The sequence below is a fragment of the Bicyclus anynana genome, chromosome 13 (genome assembly GCF_947172395.1).
Source record: "Bicyclus anynana chromosome 13, ilBicAnyn1.1, whole genome shotgun sequence".
Classification (NCBI taxonomy): domain Eukaryota; kingdom Metazoa; phylum Arthropoda; class Insecta; order Lepidoptera; family Nymphalidae; genus Bicyclus; species Bicyclus anynana.
In genome coordinates, this window is record NC_069095.1 from 8,844,498 (window position 1) to 8,871,664 (window position 27,167).

The 27,167-nt window shown below is 33.6% G+C and overlaps 1 protein-coding gene across 2 annotated transcripts in view; it reads left to right on the forward strand.

The window, feature by feature from the left end:
• The first annotated feature begins 421 nt into the window (after positions 1 to 421).
• Positions 422 to 27,167, forward strand: part of LOC112051327 (lysine-specific demethylase 3A) — a 239,103-nt gene continuing 212,357 nt past the window's right edge. For both annotated transcript variants that reach the window (XM_052885108.1, XM_052885110.1), the window contains exon 1: positions 422 to 688. In XM_052885108.1, coding sequence (XP_052741068.1) covers positions 533 to 688 — 156 coding nt within the window. In that variant the 5' untranslated portion in view covers positions 422 to 532. The remainder of the gene's footprint in view (positions 689 to 27,167) is intronic.

Consider the following 27,167-nt stretch of genomic DNA (forward strand, 5'->3'; position numbering starts at 1 on the left):
TTTTATTATTTTTGAATAGAAGACTTTATTTTTCTTTTACGTATCCAATTAGTGGATAATTACATATTTCATGATTGATTATGGGCAGAATTCGTGATTTGAAAAATTTAATTCTTTTTTAGTGAATGTTAAAGTCAAGCGCCATCTATTGACAGCTAAGATTTACTGCCATCTATTATTGAGTAGCTGCACTATGTTGCAAACATGAATTTTTGTCTTATAAGCCAGGTAAATTCAAAAGTAGTTAAATCTACACATCTCTTACCAAACTAGTATTCTACTTGTTTATCAGGGTATTGCTTAGCCAATGCATTTCAGAAGACTATTTAATTCGTAGCTGTTGTATGTAACGGCAGTACACTCCAAATAAGTTGTGTTTGACTTGGCATGATTGCTGCGGTCAAAAGATTTCTATGAACGTAGTTTCTCCCCGCTCGACGTACAGTGTAGTGTGTTATGTGTTTGAGCGTTTTATTTCTTGACGTTCGTGTAGTTTTTACTGTGAATAATGTGATTGTGTACCTAGTTCGTTATGGCATTTAGATACCGTGAAGATTTAGTCGGCAAACGATTTCTCTCTGTGAGTGGTGTTTCAAAGATAAACGTGAATAAAGTTTCCGAATGGGGATGGAAAGCTGGTGTTATCAGAGCAGCTTCTCTTAAAGATAACAAGAACAAGGAACTGCAGGTAAATCTTCTATAATAAAAACAGTCATTCTGGCTACTTTAACAATAGTTTAAGTCATCGTTTTTATGGTAACTAAACAAAACGGTATTTTTGTATCAGCATACTTACGTGATAATTAAAGATCTTACGCTACTGGGCAGGTACCTACTGTATCCGCATAGCACGAATCACACAATCTTCATTTACTACCTTAGCTACCTAATCAAACCTGATTATTTTATGTTGATTCTCATTTTCAATCCATTAGTTAGGTACCTATTGATCGAAGATTACTCGAAACTATTTAAACTCATACTAATTTTTTTCATTTACAAACTCAAGTATCTACCTTTCATTGTTCAAGGTATATAATCCTTGGAGTAAATATTCTTTGGGTATATACGAATATTAGAAATATTAAATAATTGCCGAATAACAGTCCGACCTGCCTGTCGACTTCCTATACCAGCCCCAGGATATATTTAGGAGAGTGCACGGTAACTGCTCGATCTACCTCGTTCCTTATCCATTATTTTACTATAAACCTCCGAATAGCGGGAAAGTGGACCCTTACGTACCTTTTCGATGTTCAGTCCTTGACGTATACAAACCGTTTTGGTCCGTCGTTACTCGTTCCTGATTCACACTGCGAATGTATGGAATACTCATATTATAGGTGGGTGGCGTATGCTTAGTTCGGACTACTTTAGTATTTTAGTCGAGTACAAACAATTTTTGGATTTACTTCTCAAAAATCATTCGTACTAACGTACGTTCGACTAAAATACTAAAGTAGTCCGAACTTGGTCTTAGGGTTGCCGACATTTTTTCAGAAAAATAGGTATAGTACCGATTTTATGTAATAAGCAAAAATCGACATTTCGACATTTTCACAAGTTAAAATAGGCTAGACACTATTGGCTCTTAAAAAACATGTTAATAAACTTTAGAATTAAAAATTCATTTAAAATTTTGTTTGTTAGATTTCAGTGTTGAAAATATAGTATTTTTGCGTACTAAATATGTTTCTTCAACAGTACGCAGACCCGAAATATATTCCAATCTATATCCTACATAGATATAAAAATGAATCCACATTTCTCTTGGTCACGCCACAACGCGTGAACGGCTGTACCAATTTCACTATTTTTTTAATGTGTTTGTTATTGTCAGGAGAAGGTTATTGTCATAAAAAATGACAGGAAAATAATAATAAAGGAGTAGGGATAAGGTAGGGTAGAGATAGGCTAGGGTAGGGGTAGGGCAGGGCAGATTTGGGTAGGGATAGTTCAAAGTTTACATCGAGTTTCACGCGGACGAAGTCGCAGGCGTCCGCTAGTACTATACATATAATATTATAGTATGGTTGGCAACCCTAAGATGGTTATTCCTGGAATTAGCAAACACTGTTCACCTTTATTGCGAGAGTCTTCAAGTCAATGATAAGGTACCTTCCTCCAAGGCAAGCGTGTTTCACTGTTGGCTACATCTTCCCTTACGTCAGTCCAGTGGCGTGCACACGGTTTTTAACCAGGGTAGGCACTGCACCGTAAATTGTACAATATGGAAAATCCTTTCTTCAATACAGCTTCCTAATGAAGTTTCAGAGGGTAGGCAATGCATATTTCCATATATGGAGTGCACGCAACTGTGTCAGCCACTGACCATCCAATAAGTTCATGAGTGTGCAGGACATCCGATAAAACTGATTGCTTGTTGGTCGCGATATGGATCATGGACATCGCGACCAAAACTGCATACGACTCTAGTACCCATTACCTAGTACCTAATACCTATGCATTTAATTTGTTATGTAATTAACTAGTTTACTCTAATTAACTATTATCAATTAACTTCAATCGTCTCGCTAGAATATTTTAACTAATTCGACAACAAACGCTGTTCACACCAAGGTCAATGATGGTAAGGATGGTGAAAATCTTGGCTAAACTTATCCTATAATGTCAGCCACTGACGATCAAGTAATCTCACTCTCTCTTTGTTAATCCTCGGTATAATCTTTCTCGAATCCTTTAGTCCAAAAATCACACCTTTCAGACAATCTTTCAACTTTAAAACGAGGAAGCTGAGGATATTAAAATCCAATATTATACTATATTAGACACAATTTTCCCCCTTGAATAAAGAAAACTTACCTGTTGAACGGGATCCGGCTCGAAGGACCAATGAACGGGTTACGGCGCACTACCCGGGTCCAATGAAACACTTTAATGAACTGAATATTTAATAATTGAACACACATAAACTGAACAGAGAGAAAATTATCAAATGATTATGAAACACGGCTAAAACTCACGTGATATTACGTCGGAGTATGCCCGACCAGTTTCGAACCCATACGGGGCCCTTAGTCATGAGCTGGTTCTTGCATCGCGGCACGATCCAAACTCATCGGGCATACTCCGACGTAATATCACGTGAGTTTTAGCCGTGTTTCATAATCATTTAATATAAAAATTATCAAACATGGTTTGTACTATATAAATTCAAATAAACAAAGGTTAGCGCGAGTCACACCATTTATACCGCCATCTGTCGAGAACTGTTGAAACTACGCGAACACCTGTCTATGATCATAATATTGATCAATACATTATTATGTATCAGTAATTTATCGTGCAATACAATGAGCTGCACAGAGAGTAATTTTTCACCTAAAATGCGAATGATGTCAGCATTCCACATCGAACGCCACAAAGTATTGTGGACGACCTTGCCTTGAGCTATGATCTATAAGCACGAAGCATAGGTAGGTATAAAACGTCTATTTTTCCTTTACTATTGAGTAAATGTAAGTTGGAAAAGTGACATAAACTAATTAACAGTATAGAATCTATAGTTTATGAAAAATCACACTTCTATAGGATCCCTTAAAATCTAACGGGCATTGTAAATAATCAATAATGTTTGACGTATTTAACCGACGTGAAAAAAGGAGGAGGTTCTCAATTCTCAACGAGTATGTTTTTATTTTTAAATGTTTGTTACCTTGTAACTTCGTCGTTTCTTAACCAATTTAGAAAATTATATTTTCGTTTGAAAGAGTATAATACTTCCAGATTGGTCCTATTTAATTTTCATGAAAATCAGTTCAGTAATTGTGTGCGTTTCAAATTCAAAGGAGCTTACACCACATCTAAACTGAGTTCTCTAGAATCAAATTATGCATGTGGAGCAAATTTGTGATTAACATATATAAATATAACGGCTGGAGATAGCTAGCTAAAGACACCTGTATATCACCATAATATAAAACTTTCTATTCACGTTAGGGAAGCCAGGGGCATAAGCTCTTTGTATTGCATAATAAGCTCACACTTGGCCCTGATCTCCCCTGATGATAAGCGTAGATGTAGCTTCAGATACTACATCTTTGGCGCATTCGTGCTTCCTTAGAAAGTATTCAATCTTGTTTTAGAGATATTCAAGTTATATAGCCTTGCACACTAGAATTCACCAAACACATTGTATTAAAACGCATTGTGAAAGTACTAGGCGAATAAAATATATCAGGAATGTATTAGATAGCTCAACTCAGCGGGTGTGATCGAATCCGATCCGATCGAATCGATCCGCAGACGAGCCAAAGTCACTGACACAGCTCAGGTAGTCGCGAAGCTGAAGCGGCACATAGTTGGAAGAGCCGATGGACGTTGGGGTCCCAAGGTGCTGGAATGTCGACCCCACACCAGAATTCGTAGTGTAGGTCGACCCCCTACTAGGTGGACCGAGGACATCAAGCGGGTTGCAGGGAGCCGCTTGATGTCGAGGCGGTTCGAGACCTTTGTGTTTGGAAGTCCATGCAAGAGGTTCAGCGGTATACGACCATCGGCTGATGATGATGATGATGATTAGGTATTAGATAGGTTAAGCGTAGACAGACAAAAGCTAAAAAAATGTTGTGTACAGACAAGCATTTAACAGTTGATAAATAACAGATAGAGCGTTGGACTATATACCTTCGAGACATATGTATATATACCTACTTTCCGAGAGGAAATGTACCTTCAGTTTCTACTTAGTTTCTCCACACAAACGTGCTCTGTCGTCTTACTACTACTCATATATGCAAAGTCCGAAACAGATGGACTATACGAGGTAGATAGTAAAAAAGTTAGGTCAAGTACTTAAAGCATGCTATTAATTATTATTATAGTGTTATTAGGAGGTGATCTCTTCTAGATAAAAAGCTGCACACGCACAGTCTTTATTTTTTTAAATATTTGAGTTTCCATCGACATTAACAATCCGCTTGTAAGTTCCCATTTCTTTAATTAAGAGACTCAAGGCAACTGTAAAACCGACTGTAGTTTATGCTGCATTATAATTAGGCTTAATTTTACTATGTATTTTGTAGAATAATAAAAAAAATAAAGCCTTGAAACTAAAAAACCAATGACATGTAAACCGATAGCTAGACTACAGAATAATAGAAGAATAGAAACGGAATGTGCCTAATTGGTTACGCTAAACAATAGTTAATTTGTTCCAATTTATAGTAATAAATTAACAATGTTTAAGTACCTATAATATAGAAGACTGATTGGCGTTCGATGTAGAAGTAAAATGGCTGCCCCTGAATTCTGCAAAGTTATATCAGCCACCGACGATCAAGTTATCTCACATGCCTGCAGCGCTAAAGGCTTGACAGCCAGTAAAACTGATCGTATGTTAGTCGCGATCGATGCGTGAGAGTACTTAATTGTCAGTGGCTGACATTGCAGCGATGTGGCTCATTTCCATGGCAACTTCGTTGTTAGTGACATTTTATTTTTGGCATACCTACCATAAAAATTTAATTCTAATTCTAATAAACTTGTATAGGCGAATATTACATCGACGAGTATGTAGCGAAATCACACCCCAGGACAAAAGCGTTTGTGAAGAAACCTTAGCACTGCAGAAAACCATTTATTAATTAATACACGGGGGCTGTGATACATCTAAATAGGTTCGCCAAAACACGTTTAATAACAGTTAGTTAGCAACCACTCAGACGATAATTTATATTAAAGATGCTTTGCGTTTTTGTGAACAAAAACGCGAAACTTTACCTTGTACAACTTACTAAAATCAGATCGTCTTTCGAAAATAAAATATCTAAAAATAGCAGGAATAAATGATATAAGCTATTATTTTGGAGGAGATCCGATCAATTTTTATGACATTACAACATCTTGTCCACGAAGAAAAAATTATCTTTACATCCATTTTAAATTAACTTTTAATTAAGAAAAAGAAAACCTACATTAAAGGTGCTGACACTTGATTATTTCTCGATCACCTACGTGATATAAAAATGTCGCGTAGATTGTGCAACCGGAGTTACGTCACAAATTGGCACCTGCCTCGTATCTATAAAGTTATCTATTAGCCACATATATCGGGATTAGATAGGTATAAGCGTACAAAACCGAATGCACATGACTGCCGGTTCAATGACCCAACTCTCACCGCGTTCGATGCACCGGCCGCCTGTATACGCACCGTTTGATCCAACTTGCCGGACCTGATCAAAGTCCCACACAAAAAAAGCAATCCCTCGGCGGGTACTAAATAAATGCGATAATACTAAAGTTCATTTGGTTTGGAAACATCCGAATGGATTTCTTATTTTTAAGTGAAGAACTGTGTTCTTGCTGCTTGAGAAATTTATTGCATCTGTCGGAATGCGATAGCTGCTTGCCGATGTGATTTCACACTTTCATTTATCAGGAACGTAAGATTTACGTAGCTACTTAGTGAACTCTACTTTTATTATTTTTCTTAATCTCTGAAATCACGTACCAAAAGTACGTGACGAATGACATGAAATATCTTTAAATAGTTACTTTGAATTAAAGTAGACAACGAAAAAACACAAGAAACATTTGTTTTGGCATCAGATATTTTCTAATAAAAACTTTTATTTGCGTTTAGTAGTTTGTGACTTTAATTCTTTATGTTTTGGAATTAAGAAGGAAGATCACACTTAAATGGCTTTCTAAAAATAATTCACTTCCAAACAAATCCGTAAAGGAGGAAACAATAAAATGTGCTAATGATTGCCACAATGAAGCCAAACATTCCAACGCATTATAGGCGCAAGAAAGTCAATCTACATGTCCCATTGCATCCAAGAATAACGAATTCCAAATGGAGAGGTACGACAACGGCTCTACAGCGATGCGCTGCTATGCTCTCCATTTATAAATAGACGACATCTTTGTACCATAGCATCGCTCTCCCGCAGCGGGAAACGCGAGCAACTAACTACACGTACCTACAACACATAGCACCGATACAAGTACTCGAATATTTGTTTAGATCACCTACTCTCTTGCATGAGAAACCAGTTCTGGGACTAAAGCGTCTACAACTGGTTGTTTGGCCAATACTAACTATACGTGCACACTTGTTTTGAGATCATTTATCGAGACAATAACGTTTTGTGTAATCAGAAAATATGATCAACACAATAGTTACATATTGCATAGTTTTTTATAGTTAATGAATATTTGGACACGACCAAGGTTATTTTGTGAGTACATATAAGATTGGCGTCATCTCTTGCTGATTTTAGCTGAGTTTGCCGTATCTTCACTTTTGTTTTGTTTGATATTTAACGGAAGCTTATCTGTCATTGCAGGTAGTTTTGAAACGTGTGTATCAAAAATAGTGGCATTTATAGTTTTGTTATTATATCTCAATCAGCCTTCATGTGCCCCAAAAACCAATTAGTGTATTTTAATGAAGTGTTTACAATCTGCTATTATAGGATTCAATATGAAAGCCCTTAAAAATATGATGAACTTTGATTTAATTATTCAGTGTCCCTACTTACATTATATTTTCCAAGGTGCTTTATTTTTGTTATAAAAAAACTAATACATGTAAATATCTCTGAATATATTATATAAACAACATTTGTAACTCTTTAACATAATTTCTTGTTTCTTTGTCACTTAGTAAGTTATTTTTTTGATAAAAATGTAGCGACAAGCGAATACAAAGTTCAAGTAATAAAATAACCATTAGAAGGCCTTCAAGATGTTGATAATTGTGAGAATAAAGGACAGTAGGTACATAAATGGGTAGGTATGAGTATTACGAAGAGAACAATGCTAAGAGACTTAATATTATCACAAAGAAAATGTCAATGTTTAGTTCCATCAGTCTTGTTCCACAGATGAATTGCTTGAAGAATGAGATCGAATGAAATATCGTTTTTAAAATGGAAGCTGAACTGAAGGTCTATGTTTAATAAAGGGTGTACGCAAAGTAGGTTTCACCGCATTTTATTGATTGCATTAAAATTTAAACGGAATTGCATTATTTGTAGCGAAATAGAATTGCAGTATCTCACAAACAACGCCTAAGTAATATTTGCTGATCTATAACATACGAGTATTATAAAGCTAGAGAGTTTGTTTCTTTGGTCGAACGCTCTGAACTCTAAAGTCTAATCTTAGAAAATACTGGTTCAGATTGAAAACAATTTTTTATGCGGAATTTTCATTTATCAAGGAAGGTTTTATGGAATGTGAAAAAGCTTTATTATTACCCCTTACTTTTAAAACGGGTACCAATTTAATCAATGTTGTTTGTTTGTTTAACATTTTGCTTTGTTTTTTATTAGCAAATATCGATATGTAAATACGTGTATTACTTTTTAATAAGTAGCTCATATTCATAGCAATATACTACATGAATTTACTAGGTTTCTTTGCTCATTTCGTATGCATCGTATTTCTAAATGACGCAATGATATGAATCGGCTGACATCTCTATTATCTAAATTACTACAATGGGCTTTACTACGGCAGTGTCTATTATCGTATTCATATTGAAAATGTTGACTTTAAACGTATATTAGAATGCGATGCTATGGTGAAATGTGCCTTAATAGTTAGTTTTATTAAAAAGCAACCGAAATTAGAATATATTTTTTTAAAAAGTTATGGCATTAATTGTTACATATATATACATAAAAAATGACGAAAATGTCTAAAGAATCGACGTAATCAATCAGCTGTTATGTATGTGGATTGTACATAAAAAATTTGCAAATAAAGCTACTGAAATTAGAATATAAATTGTTATAAAGTGGTGCCATAAATTGTTATTCAGAAAAGTCAGATTAGGAAGACGTCTAAATTATAGTAATAATACAAAACCGAATCGACATAATCATCCCGCTGATAGGTACGAGATTTGTTCCTAAACAATTTGCCAATAAAGCTACTCAAAAATTCTTAAAAAGTGACTAAAATTGTTATTCAGAATGGTCAAATTACGAAAACATCTAAATAATAGAATGAATACAAGGCCGAATCGACATAATCATCCCGCTGATAGGTACCTATGAGAGTCTGTTCAGATGATGCGTTTTACGCGCGAGTCAATTTGCTAATAAAGCTAAGTACTGAAATTCTTTACATAGCATAAAATTAAGTAGCTTCCGCTGTCTGTTCGCTTAGATCTTTTACGCATTTTGAGGAAGGTAATACATACCTACATAGTACAGAAAATCCGAAAAATTCAAAGATTTGTAATATGATGTGAATGTAACAAACATATTTTTGTACGTTTAAAACTAACGTTCAACTAGACTAAACCTTAAGATAATGGATCAAATTAATGTTCTACGGAATTCTATATGTATAAACCTATATCATTTTACGATAGACGAAAAAGTCCACGCCCCCGTATTAGTTATAAATTGTTAAAAAGTGATGGGCATAAATTGTTAAATTCAGAAAAGTCAAATTACAAAAACGTCTAAATTATAGAATGAATACAAAGCCGAATCGACATAATCATCCAGCTGATAGGTACGAAGCAAGTTGTGCAAGTAGCGATGGCGAGTGAGCACAAAGATCGGTAGGGCGCGGGCGGGAACTGGGTCGCAGGGGCCCGGGGTGCGGGGTGCGGGGTAGCCCTTTAGGCCACTTATCAAGCGGGGCCGTGGCTAGGGAAAGCGTGTCTTTGAAGTTTTGGTGGATACTGACTGTATGTTTGACTTCGGAGCTGTTGAGATATCAGAATTAACTGCCAGCTCTTTTTAGCAGATTTATAAAAATTAGGTCATTTTATGTATGTACCCTGAATGCAGTTATCAATAGATGTCTCTCTACGAAGTGTTACATAATATTTGAAATTTTGTAGAATCTATATGGATACCTCCTAAAGGAATCTAGAAAAAATAGGACATAGAATTAAATGCTATGAGATTATTGTTATACAACAAATTAACAACTTATTTTTTGGAATACTATGTTAGAATTGGTAACTGAAATATTTAGTTAACTAAACGAATAGGTACGTAAAAATATATAGTCAGTTTTAAAAGTTTTCAGTTCTTAATTTAGGTGTAAGCAATAAATTACTAATTATATAATAGTAAAATACCTAATTAAAGTAGAAGCAAATGATGATTACATAAACAGATCATGTCTCTTTATATTCTAATGCTCAGTATTGAAACAATTACACTTTATTACTTCATTGTAGTTGTAAAATTGTTTCCTTGTTTCTATAAATATACTGCTTTGATAGTTTTAACTTCTATCTTCGCATGTTTTAAGTTAATGGTTTGGCAGGAGATCAAATTTAATTTTTGTAAATCAGCGATATTGTTGGAAAGACAAGTTTGTATCCATTTGTTTAGTTGAGATGATAGGTTGATAGTGGAGTGGGAAGTTAGCATTGGGATTACACAGAAGCGTAACGTCGTGAGTTGTACCTTTTTTTAGTTTTGCAACCATGAATTTTACTAATGTCAATTCTTACCCAATTTCCAAAGAAGCTCTCTGTTTTTCACGCGTACCAATGTGTATTAAACGCATGTCTTATTCGTAGTTACGCGCTGCAATCTCAACCATTATAACATAATATTAAGAAACCCATGATGAGAATTTAGCGACTATACAAATTAGATTCTCCTCAGTTTTGAGATTACTACAAGTATTTCCCAAAATTTTCCTGTTATACACAGTCCATTTATGTTTTTGGTGTTCGGTACACACGTTTACATATAATATCTTTTTATTTTGTAGTATACTTGAAAATTGTATTAAATTTATATTTTCACTGACTGTAGTCTGTATTTGTATACGATGCAGTATTTTTAAAACGGCTAACTTGAGAAAAATTACTATTAGGACTGGTAATTGCTATAAAATCAAAGTTCAATACATTAAATCATTCGTTTTGCAACCCGTTCAAACTAAATTGCCGAGTGCACGTACTTACATTGTTCCAATCATTGTGAGTTGTGACAATATTGACGTCTGTCAGTAAGTTGAACACGACCTCGATCGAGCCCTTCGCAACCTGTGCGGCCTCATCGGCTAAAATCATTCTCAAAACACGTTTTTGTTACTTTGTAATGTTTCAGACAGAATTGAGAAAAATATGAATGAATACGATTAATTAGCTAGTGTTTTTTTAATCCACATCGGTCTTCAAACACCTACGCGCTACGATTTTGTTTTGTTGTGTGGCAAAGACGTTTTATCATGTTTTTTTTGTTGTAATGCTAACTTTGGTTTTTGTTTTACTTAATGTAAATCGTGATCAACCCATATTCGGCTCACTGCTGAGCTCGAGTCTCCTCTCAGAATGAGAGGTGTTAGGCCAATAATCCACCAGTGGCCCAATGCGGATTGGCAGACTTCACACACGCAGAGAATTGCCATTTGAGTTTTACTTGATTTTCACACGTGATTTTACTTGATTTCTTAAAATGCACACAATTGTTCGAACCCACACCATCTGGTAATTGAGGCAGAGGTCACATCCACTGGGCTAACACGGCTCCCATTAATTAAACATTTGCAACACGTGCAATTAAATTCTTTAAATTGTCTATTACATAACGACCTGATATTTTTATAGTGTAGTGACCAGGCAAGGCTGGTTGGACTGGTTGAGTTTCTTGTTTGTGTGAAACGTTGTGTATTCTGCAACTTGTCTTGATGAACAAAGCGTTCACGCTATTTATCGCGTGTCTTTGTTAAAAATATTACGCATATATTGGTACTCGCAATGGCTTCTTTTCATAATATGGTTATAGTTATTTTACACTCTGTTTCCTTTGTTCTTTCGCCGACTGTAATCAAGTCTTAAAGTAGCAGTTTTATAATATTTATTTTAATAAATATAATGCAAATTGTATGTATGGATATTTGTTAATCACGAATGGCTCAACGAATCTGAATGAAATTTAGCACAAAGACAGATTATAGCCGGTAGGCCTAACATGCAAGATGCAACCAACGACATCTCGTGAACAGAAAAAGAGAAATATCGACTGAATGATATTTGTCTATTTACTTCTGTTGTACAAAATTAAGCTTATTACAAATTAAGTAAAAATTGTATCAAATTAAAAGAATGTAAATGTGTTATGAAAACAGTCATCAGAGAAACGAAACTGATTACAACACTACTATTGAATGTTTGTAAGGGTTTTCAATTTGGATAAGAGTGAACTTGAAATCTAACCGATGCAATTCTTCCTAATATGATACATAAAAATATACTAGCTAAATAATAATAGGCATGATCTTCTCCTTGACAAGACCATCAACGTAGAACCTTGATAAAGACAATGGCAATGAATCTTGCGGTAGGTGGAACGAGTATAGCGTATCTATGATTCAAAATAAACCCATGTTCTTATTGAAAACCTGAATTGACTACGACATTAATTTCAAGCTAACAAAGCAAAGAGTGAAAGCCAATGTACAAATTTCGAATTATTTACTTAAGTTGTTGGTACACGTAAGATTCAATTATAAGTTGAAGTTCAGTAGTCGGTAACGAAATTAAATGTTTAAGTAGTTTCTATCCAAGTATTAGATGGTGTTTTGAATCAAGTAAATTCACTTTCGAAATCAGTTGCACGGGGAAGATTGGAAATAGCTCGAACCAACACGAAGCCGGCTCGACCTAAATTCTTGAGTCCGCACATTTTAGTATCTCTACTGTATATATTATATATGCACATTGTATTAACTATGTATGAGAATATTTTATATACACGGCGTCAAGTTTATTAATTGTCCACGTTATAATTACCAAGAGTTCCAAGTATGATTCAATTTAATTAGTCTGGTGACCTCGCGTCTGGGACTATTGCTTTTTAGACAAACCTTTAAACACGAAATACGATAAAGTTTTCTTTGTCCTTGGCATAAGTACTTGGTTCTCAAATAAGTCAAATTAACTTTCTTTCTTGAAAAATATTAAAATTCGGGACAATTAGAAACTTTTGAAGTTCTTACCTAATTATATAGAGAATATAGAGTATAACATAAGTGTTCGAAGTAATTTGGTTTGCCATAGTTTGTTAGAACAAAGGAAGTTATTACACCAACGTTGATCAGTCACCACAATTTTTCCAGGCATTACTTTCTTTCCCCATGATCTTCTATAGTTTCTAGTTCTGATTTAAGTTTGTACTCGCAAATACAACTTAATATATATCATCATCATCTCCTTACCCTTATCCCACTTAAGTGGGGTTGGAAAAATATGTCAATCTTTTCCATTCGTTTCTATTACTCGTCAACTCATCATCCACTCCTTTTACACACATGTCCTCTTTCACACAATCCAACCATCTCTTCTTTGGCCTTCCTCTCCTCTTATGACCTTCCACTTGCACATTCAACATTTTTCTAGTAAATATATATGGATTACTATATAACTGCGAACGTTTAATACTGGAATGTTTGCACGAATTTCAAGTTTTGTCGAGTACCTACAATTCGATTCAGACAATTCGTTTCGTATGCAAGAGCGACGAGAAGACACATTTCTGTCGGTCATGTGCCACGTTTTCTTCCATTCGTGTCTCACTTACTCTGCATTCTTAGTTGCTTCAAAAGCTTTTCTAAATTTTATCTTCAGGTGTTCCATTTTTACGATGATCATCATAATTTTAATGGCCTATAGTTTAATATGTCTTTTAAATTTAAGAAACGGTGTCATTAAGTAAGTAAAATAGTTTCAATAAATTCAAAACCTTACTCCACTAAAAGCCGGAATTCGATTCTTTATTGGAATATCTTTTACAGTTAATTTTGAAAACATTTGATACGTATAAAAAACCCACTCTAAACATTATTAAATACTTTAATGTTTGTGTTTTGGTAGATATTATCTGTAGTTATAGGTACAAAAGAATTATCAAGACTTCAATAGCTACAAGAATTCAAAACCGGTTCCCAAGTTGCCTTTAAAAATATTTTTATTAAAAAGGTTGTGCAATTTCTTTGCAATCTGGTTTTCAATAGCACTTTAAGAAGTTCTTTTTATAGATTCGTAAATATTTAAGATTCTTTCAGTTCATTTATAAAAATATAAAGTGAGCTGTTTCTTTATATAGCATTTGAGACCAACATTTGATTAACTCAAATGTTCAAGTGATTCAAACACAACTAAATATTAATTAAAATTACATGATGGATGACGGAAAACTGCATATTGAACTAACTATCAAAATGATATCCAGCAAAATTCAAGTTGAAATCACAGCAGACCTTCATAGAATGTATTATATTTTCTGTTGCAACGAAGCAGGAAGCGTTGGGCACGCGACGAGAGCTAACGGAGCGTGGCACGAGAAATTAACTGTTAACTATTTATACGCACTGCCATGTCTTGTTTGAGTAACCTGTTACAACATCCACGAAAGCATAGCCCACGAAGTGTGATACAAAAATTGAAGACGCTAACTGGACTTGCTGTATTTAAAGAAGTATTTTAAATATTAGATGAAACATTAAGTCCAGTTTATATATGTCCCACTTTATTATGATACATTATTGAAGTGTTATTTATCACACACATCAAAGTAGATGCACTTTTGGAGCAATATCCGTGTGCCCGAGTTCTAATATTAAGAATTAGCAATGCTAGTATATACAAGTTTAATTTGACTTTTGTTACAACTTTCTGGTTTTGTTTAATACTTACTAGTATGTTAAGAAACACGGTGGAAATAAAAGATGGTTAGTAATATGGATAGATGGATCACATAGAATACCTCATATACTACGACTAAGTATATTGTATTTTGAAAAAAAAAAAGAAAACGAGAATTCACAGTAATTCAAATACTACATCAATCAACTTCCTAACCATGACATTTTAGCACAAGTACTTAAATTACTTAAGTAATGATAATAATTGGTTGTTCAGTTAATATCCAATTTCTGTTGTAATATAACTTAGAGTAATAAATCATTTTAGTCTAGGTTCACATCGTTATTATGAACAGATTTGTTTGTACTATTTGAACATTTAAATAAGTAAAAGTGCTCACTAAAGAATAAGTGTTTTCAAAGATTACATTTAACTTTTAGCACATATAATGTTTTTTTTATGAATGAAGAGTTTATTAACGGTATTTTTATACTAAGTAAATAAATAACATGTTCGTTTTTACCTATCTACCAAAAACTGTATAGAAGACTTTTGCTATTATGATTTCGAACTCATTATTCAGACCAACTTTTTAAAATTCTTTTTTGTTTCTATCGTTGATTGTAATATTACTTAAAATGTTCATTTATGTAACATTTATAAACTAACTTTCGTACAGAAGAGGTTTATAGTCGTGGTATTTAGAAAATTTCAATTTTGCGATTTACTTTTGTAACCACAGACAAATACTTCCATTTATTTTTTTTATACAATGTACCATGACCATCCGTGACCGTCGGCCTCGCTCAGTGAGCGTTCGTCTTCGAAGGTTGTATTTCGACATCGGTGTCTGCTCTTTATGATTGTGATGTTTATTTTTCAACCGCAGTTATGCTTTTCATTAACTCTTTATTATACTTTTTTTTAATATTACTTACTAACTGACCCGACGGACGTTGTCCTGCCATACACCACTTTATACATATAGTATAATTTTATATCAAACTAATATTATAAAGGCGAAAGTTTGTGTTTGTAAGTGAGTATGTTGGTTCCTCCTTCGCGCTGCGGCCACTGAAGTGATTTTAAATAAAAATAGATTTTACTCTGGATTTACACATAGGCTACTTTTCATCCCTGAAAAATCCATAGTTCCCGCGAGATTTGTGAAAAACTCCACGCGGACGAAGTCGTCCTCTAGTTGAAAATATATTTAGAATCATATGCATTAATGCATGATGTATTCTGTCAAATGATGGGTCCGGCATCCACTAAATCGAAGTTTGACTAATTGACTATCCCCATACAAAGTTAACCCACCGGGATTTTTTTCGAGTTTTTGTCTATCTTGATTATCCTCAAGTATCAGCTTTAATGTTCTATACTCTGTGGTTGTCCTAGTTCTCTTTATATTTAAACATCTTCTGTAAGTTCTGTATAAGACTGAACAAAATATAAAAATAATGATTGAAATCTATCAAACGGTTTTAGAGTTTTAGGCCCTCTATCTTCCGAGTACAGCTATTAATTTTTGTATAATATATTGTATTTTGTTACTTGCAAATTTAAGACAAAACTTAAAAGTTATCCTTTTATCAGAAATAAATTTAAAAATTGTGGCGTAAAACATTTTTTATTTAAATACATACTATACTGATGTACACTCTTTAATATGCTGTATTATGTAAGAGAGAAACCTTAATAACAAGGGCCGACACCGAAGTACGGCACCGCGTGTCACTGACGATTATAATTACGTCACGGAGCGACCTGTACCAGTAATATAACACTGGCTAATTCAAATTTTCTAAATTAAATTTGTTTATTTACGAACAGTTTTTATAAAAGCCGTGTTTACTTATCGAGAGTCCAGTATTATTAATATAACACTAGATGCTATTAAGATAATATTAAGGCTTGTGAATACCGACTAGGGAATACATATATTGTTATATGTATTCCCTAGTCGGTATTGTCAGATATTATTTAATATAACCCTGTAATTTATCGTATACCTTGATGACTATATTTCTTACTGTTATTACACTGTTGCTGTGACTTGATGATGATAATATATTCATCATCATCATCATCACCATCATTATCATCATAATCATCATCATCATCATCATCATCATCACCATCATCATCATCATCATCATCATCATTAACAGCCGATGGACGTCCGCTGCTGGACATAGGCCTCTTGCGTGGACTTCCAAACAAAACGGTAACTCGAGCCGCGAGTATCCAGCGGCTCCCTGCAACCCGCTTGATAATATATTACAATAGGATAATCATTTATACTTTTACATTCTAAAGATCCAAGCTGCTTTCCTTCTCAAAGCTTTAAAATCTTCATTACTTAAACTGTCGACGAGTTTGAATACTGTTACTACTACTAATACTATTACTATTCTATTATGTTTAGCCCTTGAACCCGAGTCCAAGGTCCAAGGATTAATCAGTATTTATGACATACTTTGCATTATTACGAACATATATTGTTGATTTTATTACCTCCTCAGTATGACTATTTTCAATGCAGTTTGAAGTATTTTTATAATCAATTCAATTATAGTAACGCTTCTTATTTTAACTATTATTATACATTTGGAATCAAAAAACATAGTATATATGTGCATCTGAAAAACATAATCAACAAAATTAAAGAGTGCTTTAGATAATTTCGCCACCATGTCTGAAGTTCTCTTGTTTATGTCTTATTGTTGTCAGTGATAACGGCCGCCTGCTCGGTTATCACACAACTATTTATAGTTATCACGAGGACGACTTCAGAGGTGATGCCACAACTCTATGTAGTTAATGATCGTTGCTCGTATTTGAAAATTTTCCATTGCACTTGTTAATCATCAATATATATATAAATAACATTGAAATCTCTGTGTGCGATTTTAAAATAGCTATGTCATATCAAGTGCTTAGAGTTATTAAAACGACCAAATCATAATCAAACATTTTTTTTATTTTTGTCTGTCTGTGTCCGGGCTAATCCTTGGAACGGTTTTAAATGGGACTGTCACTGAAAGATAGACGAGGTTATTGAGCAATATATAGAATACAATTGAAAAATACATGGTTCCCACGGCATTTGTGAAAATCTCAGTTTTACGCGTAGGAAGTCTGCAATACTATGTAAATAGTAATTTGACCTTACTATTAGATATTTGACTTAGTTACTGTATTGAATATTGATATATCAGATATGTTATCTGTATGTATAATAATTTTTATCCACGTTTCCTATTGTCGGTTTGTGTGTCATTCAGGTAAACCCAAAGCATTCGACTATGACTATATTATCAAGGTCTGGTTATTCAGGTTATACATTATTTTGTTCGTGATACTAAAACTAAATTATTCCACGGCAATATGGCCACTAAATTGATAGTCTTCATTTTTAGATTTTGTTTTTTTACTTGATGGCTTGTTTCAAAATATCCATTTTTAAATCTACGAGTATATCTTCCTAACATGAAAATGGCTTGTATTGATCATTTTGAATATTTATATTATTTTATGCGCCTAATAATCTACTTTGAATGGAAAATTTTGAAATTGAAAATTTAACGTAACGCAAAGTTAAATATAAATAAATAATCATCTACCTCGTATTTGTAAAAACTAGATAGTTACTTTATTATACCCATTAACGAAAGAACAACACAAGAATTCAATTTACTTAATGATTTTTTTTTACAACAGTTAGGAATTCCTAGTTTTGTAGCTATTTCTCTGTGCAAACTGTAATTCATAATATCTGTGTTCAGTATCAATATTATACGTAGTTGCTTTTAATGTTAAGGAAAATAATTTTTATTCCTTGTATTTTAATTTCTTATTCAATTTAAATTTAGACTAAAAATTAAAAAAATAATAAAATCTAAATTTATTTTAGCACAAAATTCACAATTTTGCAGGAACAATTAAGTTGGCGATTGTTAATTAAGTTTCACTGAGATTCAATCTCTCGTTTTGTACAAGTTCACGAGTGACTATAAAAAAGAGTTTTTATGGAGTACAATTTTTTTCTACTATTAAAACACTTTTCCCTCATAAAACTGAGAACAGATGTGTGTATAATATTTCCGTCTGTTACGCAATTCCCACTATAAACCTTACATAACCGCGTGAGCGTTGAAGGTACCTATACTACAAGTTACTAATACTACTTGTTCTTGTCTAGATAGTACTCGTAGGAAATACTCGTAGGAAAGTCGCTCTATTTCATTATAACACTTAATCTGTCTAACCACCACTAGTTTATCTAGTCAGTCTACCTATACCTACTCCTACTGTATCTAATATACTGCCCATTTAGTACTTAATGAAGCGGAATCTATAGTTTTCGTTTATAATTTTCAAATATAAAAGCACAATTTACTTAACACTTATATTATTAACAGAAGCCATGTAGAAGTCCTTCTTGTGATTGATTTAAAATACGCAAACCTGAAGTGAGTGAGATCAATGGAAAATTAAAATTAAAAGCTTAAGATAATTTAGGTTTCAAAATTTACATTTTAGACGAAGGTTAGTTAGTATATTGTAGAAGTAGAACTAAAATGAAGAATTTAAATTTTACTTTTCATACATTGATATATTATAGTCTGTATACAGTTATAATTTGATTTTGGTTAGAATGTTTTTTTTTTTAAAAAAGAAGGTCTCGAATATCTATCTATTGTTGTAAGGAATTATTACAGCGATAACAGATGTACAAAGAAACTAAATACTTAGCAAAATTAGTTACAGTAAAAGAAAACTTGCAATTTATCTAGCTAATCAAAAATAATCAATACAAGTATAACATCTTAGTATAGATGCCGGTATTTTTCTCTCATGACGAAAGGCGTAGTCAAAATAGCGACGGCCTTGTTAACTCTTATTACAACATCTAAATTCAACACTTACAGTCTTGGATGCGGTCGTTGACCTCCCGTTTGACTAGCTGTCTTTGTGTCTGCCACTTTCTTATGCTGAATAGTCAATAGCTTTTTTTTAATGGAGTTGCGTAGGAACGTGCATAATTTCTCTTTAGTTCATTTGTTTCCTATGTCGAAGTAAGTTTTGGAAACTACAAAAGTATTTTTATTATTTAGAACTAGAAATTAGAAATAATTAACTTAAGAATTTAAAGTTTAATGATGAACGGCCTAATTTCGATCACATCTAGTATGTCTGGTATGTTTAAAGTAATCAATCCAGACTTTATTAGTTTTATAAGAATACTAGCTGTGTCTTAAGTTTCAACCGCGTAGATCCCTTATATGTATATGGGAAAATCGAGATAAAAGTTAGGTTATACTCTATTCCTGAATATAATCTATTTTTGTGGTAAAATGTTTACCAGATCCGTTCAGCATCTCTGCCTTCATTTAATGATAATGGTACCTACCATTGACTTCATTCATACATCCATCCAAACTTTAGCGTTTATAATATTATCATTTAGATTAGAAGTTACATATAACGATATAAAAATAAATGAATTAAATAATATACCCAAGCTCTATTCAAAGTAGGTACAAAATACATAAACATCGAGCGCAGCGAAATCCCTAGAATTTGAGGGCAAGGCATGTTGATATGCAACCCCAATTTCAGCCCCACTGTACTATATAAATGAGCGGTTCTTAAAAGTAGGTCAGAACGCTGAGGGCTAAAATTGGGTCGTTACCCAAGGGGAGAACGAATAGGCACTGGATGAAGGGTTTACCTGAAACAATTTCTAAACATTAATTGCGTTTTGTCTTAAAATGTACGATGTTGTGAAAAAAAATATTGAATGCGAAGGCCATATTTGTTTACTAACTTCCGCAATTCAAACATCAGTTTTTTTTTTTTACTTGACAATTTGATAAGTTACTTTATCCATGTGGGTATTAAATATTTTAGTGATACAAATGATTAATTTTAAAAATGGTGGCTTCTCCATGCAAACTTTCATTTCCTAATTTATAGAAAAGTTTGCGGTGGACAGATAGAGTTACTCACGCTTTCATAAAATAAGTATTTATTTCATACGTGTGTTCATCATAATAAAACCCTGGTTCGCGTGTCTACATTGCAAGTGTACTTTGTTTGAGTACTTTAATCGATTCGACATGAAAATTAATTCTCAGTCTCGCCTTGGAGTAGGCACGCTGATATTGACACAAATAAAGTCGTCATGCCAATTGCAACCGCCGTATATTTTAACGCAAAATATTGTTACGAATGTTGTGATTTGAAAATCGTTCAACAGGTTTCAGCGGTTGCTTAAATATTGATGATAAAAACATAACAATGCTTTGGTCTACTTGTTTTGCATTACCTACTTATTATTAACTGTCCCAGAAGTATTCCACACTGTAATATTTTGATATTCATTCAGTTTTCAATACCTACAGAATGCTTTAAATGTTTTGTGATAGGTATAGTCCATTTTTAAGAAAGCTACTACTGTGTTTGTAATATCAGTAATTATTTTACAATCTTGAATTTATGGTGGATTATAAACTATCGTGTACTGTATAGGACTTGAAATACTGATTATTTCATTTATAAGACTTACTTTACTATCAGCTTTACTAGGCAATGTACCTAATTCTGATATATGTAAAAAAACTTGGGTCAAAGTAAAAAAAGATTTTATAATAACCAAGTTACTTAATAACAAACTAAAAAGTAAAAACTATTAATAGATATATGTACAGTGTAAATTGTACGTCTATTAACAGTGTTACTCTACACTATTAATTGATATACCATTTTTTGGTAAAGAGAAAGTTATCTGTGTTGTGTATTTTAAACAAAATAATAGCATTAAAAGTCATCATACTAGAGTTGCATTATATATCAACGTCTGTAACCGATAAGACCCGGTTGCAGATAACGGGACGTTAGTACCTAAGTAATACATGTACACATAGTCTCTTAGCATTGTACTGACGACTCACGCATCAACAACCAATTAAAATTGCTACGCAATTATTGTTGTAACCTCCACCATATACTTAAGGTATTAATGCGAACGTAATTTAAAACCAAGGGCTTTAGTGTTAAGGCCAGCGTGTATCGAAAGAATGCGGTTTATCGATAACTTACCATATGTAGCTTTTGGGACAAATTAATTTTAAGAAATACTAAATAACTGTAACTTGTCTAAATGTAACCTTGACAGAAAACCTGAAACTTGTATTGGAATTACGATGTGTTAAATGATAATATTTGATTTTAATATCACACAAAGTAGCAAAGCTACAAAGTCGAAAAGACTTTTAGATCTTCGATGTCCAAAAAATACAATAATTAAAACTATAAAGTAAAATTTAACAATAAGATAGATGACCAAATATCATAGCGTTCATTGATCGTCCTTGTACTTCGGAGCTCACGATAAGTCTACAAAGCATATTTGACATTATAATGATTACACAATGAAGATAAAGTAATATTTTTGTATCACTCATTGAAGCAGCATTGTGGAACGAAATCGTGTATACTAAGTTAGGTCTAATATTTATTTACAAGCAACCGCGTTACAATACTTGTATCATAACGATCGTCATTATTATGATTAATATTTATTTAATAACATAGAGTTGAACTTTGCCACCTAAGAGTGAGTCCCAAATCTGCTTTATCCTCCTCTCCTACATTGACTCTATTACTCAATACTTATGACAAAACAAATACTTATGTAAACTTGGTAAAACAATATCATTTCATTCTACGTGGACGCCTTAGTGAATACTGAGACATCTTTAACATATAGACGAAGGAAATGCTTTCTGGGTCTTTCCGCTAACACTGCAGCCTTGAAAATTGCCCGATTGTTTATGTCAAATGTTATTTCTAAGTTGTTCAGTTTAAATTTTTCAAGTATAAAATTTAAATCTAAATACTCTTATTTGTTTTATTGCAGTGCTAGATTTTAAATAAGTTCAACAATATTATTAACTACAGGCGTAGTATATCAGAAGAAGATGTCAGTACTTTCGTATTCTGTTTGTTTTTCAATTGGAGCTTGCGAGTTGAATTATTCATTACAACTGAGCCACTTGACGTAATACTTGTTTTTAGGTTTGTAGGTATTTCACATGATCGAAGTGTATAAGTTCTTGTGAAAATATTAGACAGTATTCTATTGTTAGTGCGAGTTTGATTAAGAGCGTAAGTACATTTTAGGTGTTTGCTACATTATGCATTATGCTCTTTAATCCAAATCCATAGATAATATAGGAATATAGGAATAAGCTTTAAAATTAAATTTATTTTCGTGGTTAATCTGTGAATCTGTCTCTACAGTGTTTCGCAATTTCACAAATTCATTTGCCGTTAATTTGTCTCTGATTGGAGTTTAGATTGTAATTGAATAACAAATATTTAAGTACTTAAATACGCTTCCAAATCATTTATAACAAACTTGATCATTGCATTTAATGAATGCATTATGTTTTCTAAGTCACCAAACGCTTTAAACAATCGCTGTCCTAGATCTCTTCATTTACTGGTTCCAATCGTAAACTCATCTGAAATCGTAGACAGTATTTGCCTCGTCTATTTGCACGTTCATTACGCTTATATGACAGGAGTAAAACACAAGTGTTGTTATATTATTGTGCATTGTAAAATCGATTTTGTAAAATACGATTAACTTAGTGTCACAGTCAAAAAACAATCGGCGATTAAAATTCAAGACATGCTATTGTCCGTTGCTTTATTATGTCCCCAGCTCGAATCCAAAGTCTACTAAATATCAACGCCTTCGGAATGGTATTATGTGTATTATAATCTTACAAAACACTGAGGGTTGCCAATTTCAAAGTAAAATACCAAAACAGAAATCTTTATATAGTTATTTTGAGTGGGATGATAATATTTATCATCGTTAAGGTCATTGCGATTTATGCTTTGACCGTTTACAGGGTTAATGTTAATTTTGACATGGTCATCTGTGAACACGAATTAGTCATAAAATAAATACTTTAGCTTTTCAAAACTACTTATATTAATTTACTAGCGGACGACTTCGCCCGCTCTTAGGCCTTCTTAATCCAACCCTCTCGCAAAATCCGATTTTAGCGAACCTCTACTCTATCTATAAACTACCTCCCTGACAAATTTCATCTATGTACGTCAAGCTGTTTTAGAGATTTCGTGATGAATGAATGACCTTTTGCATTTATATATTAAGATTAGAATGTTAAATTAACCATGTATATCTAAATCATTGCTAAGTTACCTCCCTGCAAAGTATATTAGGACATTCTATAAAATATATGGTATTATTAGTTGCGAATACACTGTCTTATTATCAAGAGATTTTTATTAATGAACATTGACGCCGTAATTTTCGATTTCGTCGATGTCCAAAAAGACATCTACTCCACAAATCACTTGAATGTGTCTCTCACACAGTGAATCTCATTTGAATTCGTATTTGGCTAATTAGGTAACTGATGAATGATGTGATTCATTAATAGCAGTTTTAGAATCAATGTAAATATATAAAATATATAATATACAAATTCGCTTAGTTTGTTTTCTTTTAATGTTGTTGTTAGATACCTTCAGTCTAAAGTTCGCTTCTTCTTCTTAGTCATGGACTCTTGGTAGAGTGATTATTGTTGCTATGATGTGTGATGCAATGGCGTCCCACTTTCGACGGTTGGTTGCTCTGCGGGAACACTCGGAAGTTGTTGCTTCTTCCAGCATTTTCTGCGGAGTACCTGGAGTACTTTATTCCATTGCAGTCGTGTCTCTTTGATTCACCTCTCCATTACGCTTCTAAGATATTGTTTGCAATGCTAGACAATATAGCAATGTAATATTAAGTCTCTCATATAATGCAAGTGACTCAAAACAGTGTTATTTGGAAGTCCAGAGGCATACTTAATTCAGCAGTAGATGGTCCATCGGTTGATAATGATGATGATGATGATGATGATGATCATAAATCAATAATAGTTTCAAGTCTCAATGGACTAATGATTTGTATAAAACTTGAGTTCAAAATGGGTTCAGTTCCTATATGTTGCACTGTGTCGGTAAATATTGTATTTCTAGCATACCGTATTTTACGTTTAATTAGAAAATGAAAGAGAACATTGGTCCAAGGCTGGGCCAATGATAAAAATATGCAATTTACCAAAAGATAAAAACTATTTTGCCAAATAATTCACAAATTGAAATTTAAAATAGGCTTAGTTTACAAGTACTTTTGAAACGTCATGGTTGACTATTTGTAAAGACTACCACCGGTTCGGAAGTTGGTTCACAGTTAGAAAAGTTAGTAAAAAAGTTAACAAATGTTAGTGTGACTGTGTGAGTTAGTTATGCACTTTCATTTTCAACTGTACAGTTTTATGTAATGATATTTTAACTGTGCACTGTGCAGTTTTAAGTTTTGCCTGCATACGGACGTTTTAACTGTTCGACTGTTCAGTTAACTGAAGGTCTGTAGCTCGCATTATATATCTGGCGGTAGGACGTCAACCCTGTAGAGGGAATATACAGACAAATATGTCCGTATAAATATAATGGAGCCAAGAGCGGAACCGGGCCGAGCGACGGGTGCCGGGTGCGAGCGTTGACCGCAAAGAATGCAAGCGCATCCCCACAGCTGTTTCTGTGTGTTGACGTACGCGTCAAATGATTGAGATGTGATTGAAAGATTGCTTATTAAATGGGATCATCATTATCAACGCATATCGGTTCACTGCTGAGCTCAAGTCTCCTATCAGAATGAGAGGGGTTAGGCCAATAGTCCACCGCGCTGGCCCAATGCGGATTGGCAGACTTCACACACGCAGAGAATTATGAAAATTCTCTGGTGTGCAGGTTTCCTCACGATGTTTTTCCTTCACCGTTTGAGACAGGTGAGGTTTGAGAGAAAAGTTGCAGGTGCATGCAACGGACCGGATTCGAACCCACACCCTCCTGAATCGGAGACAGAGGTAATATTTCCTGGGCTATCACGTCCTCATTAAAGGGGATACTGTAACTTAAAAAATATAGATTAAGTTATTATCTGAACCACATGTTTAAAAAAATCAATTCACTTCAAAAGCACAAAAATGTTTCCACTAAAATAAAAAGCGATAAATGACATAGTATGTGCTACCTTCTGATCACTTTGAAGGCGGTGCCAATATACTTGGCGTACTAATTTAAGCCGTTTCTGAAAGAAACATGGGTCCGCTTCGAATTTTTTATGATTTAAACGGCTGCAGTTAATGCATTACTGTGTCAAAAAATTGCAGAAACTAGTTATGAACGTTTCCCGTCTTCATATGCAAATTATTCTTCAAGGTCATTGGCAATAATAACTGCCTTCATATATCACTTTCCTACTTTCCGTTACAAAACTGTGTATTTCAAAATTTGAGTAGTATAAGTTATTTAGGTTCAATATACTTTTGTTTCAAAACAAAGTATTCCTTTAAGATAAAATTAGTATTTCTTAAACACGCCTATCTTACTAACGATTCAACAAACCAAGCACTTTTTTCATAAAGTATAGTAATTAGTTGATAACAATTGAAATCAAATAAAGATGAAAACATAGCTCGGTTTGATATCAATTAAAGTTGTTCCAACGCTCTGACTGACTAACTCAACAATAGCTGACGAGGAGACAATGCCTTTCTCCTCACTTACATGTGCATTGTACATCCCAGACAGTTTCTCGCAGTCGTTGAAAAGTATTTTGTTATTGTAATAGAACCTTAGTAAATATGTTGTATCTATCTCAGATATTTATTAATTTTCAAACAGTGAGTCTCGTAGTTTTGTTGGCACTTGGCAGGTAGTTAGTTATTATATTATTTATTACTCCTAAATTTTCAAAAATGAGACAATTAAAATTTAACACCTATCGGTGTAAAGAGATCAACCCATCGGTTTACAATTTTTTGTGGTCAATATTGTACATATCATCGTCATATCAGCCGATGGACATGGACGTCCACTGCAGGACAAAGGCCTTTTGTAGGATCTTCCAAACATCACCATACTGAGCCACCTGTATCCAGCGGAACCCTGCGACTCGCTTTATGTCGTCAGCCCACGTGGTGAGGGGTCGACCAACACTGAGCTTTTAGTGCGGGGTCGCTGCATTATATGTTTTTTTTAATAGAGGTTCAAATGCATTGAATTTCAGACATTTTTGATTTATCGTCGCATAGTTTTAATTTAATGTTGGCACTTGGCAGACAGTTGTTGACGGAATCAGACTTAGGTTACTGTTAAAGTACAAAAATAATTTCTTAATATTTTGTTTTCTGCAATATTGTGTATGTATGTAATAAATAATAATGGTTATTTAGTTCTCACTTGCTGTATAATATTATCTGCCGGCAATGTCGGCCATTTTATCTTCGTCTCAGACGCCTGCCATTTGAGTGTATCTGCACCGAACCGTGAAAGCGTTTGTGGGTATAAGTTTTTTGTCGACCCTGCTTCAGTGAACCATTATATCAGCTATTCATGCGACGATGATGATCAAAGGACCAGAGCATTGATATATTTATGACTATGATACTTATAGTGAAACATG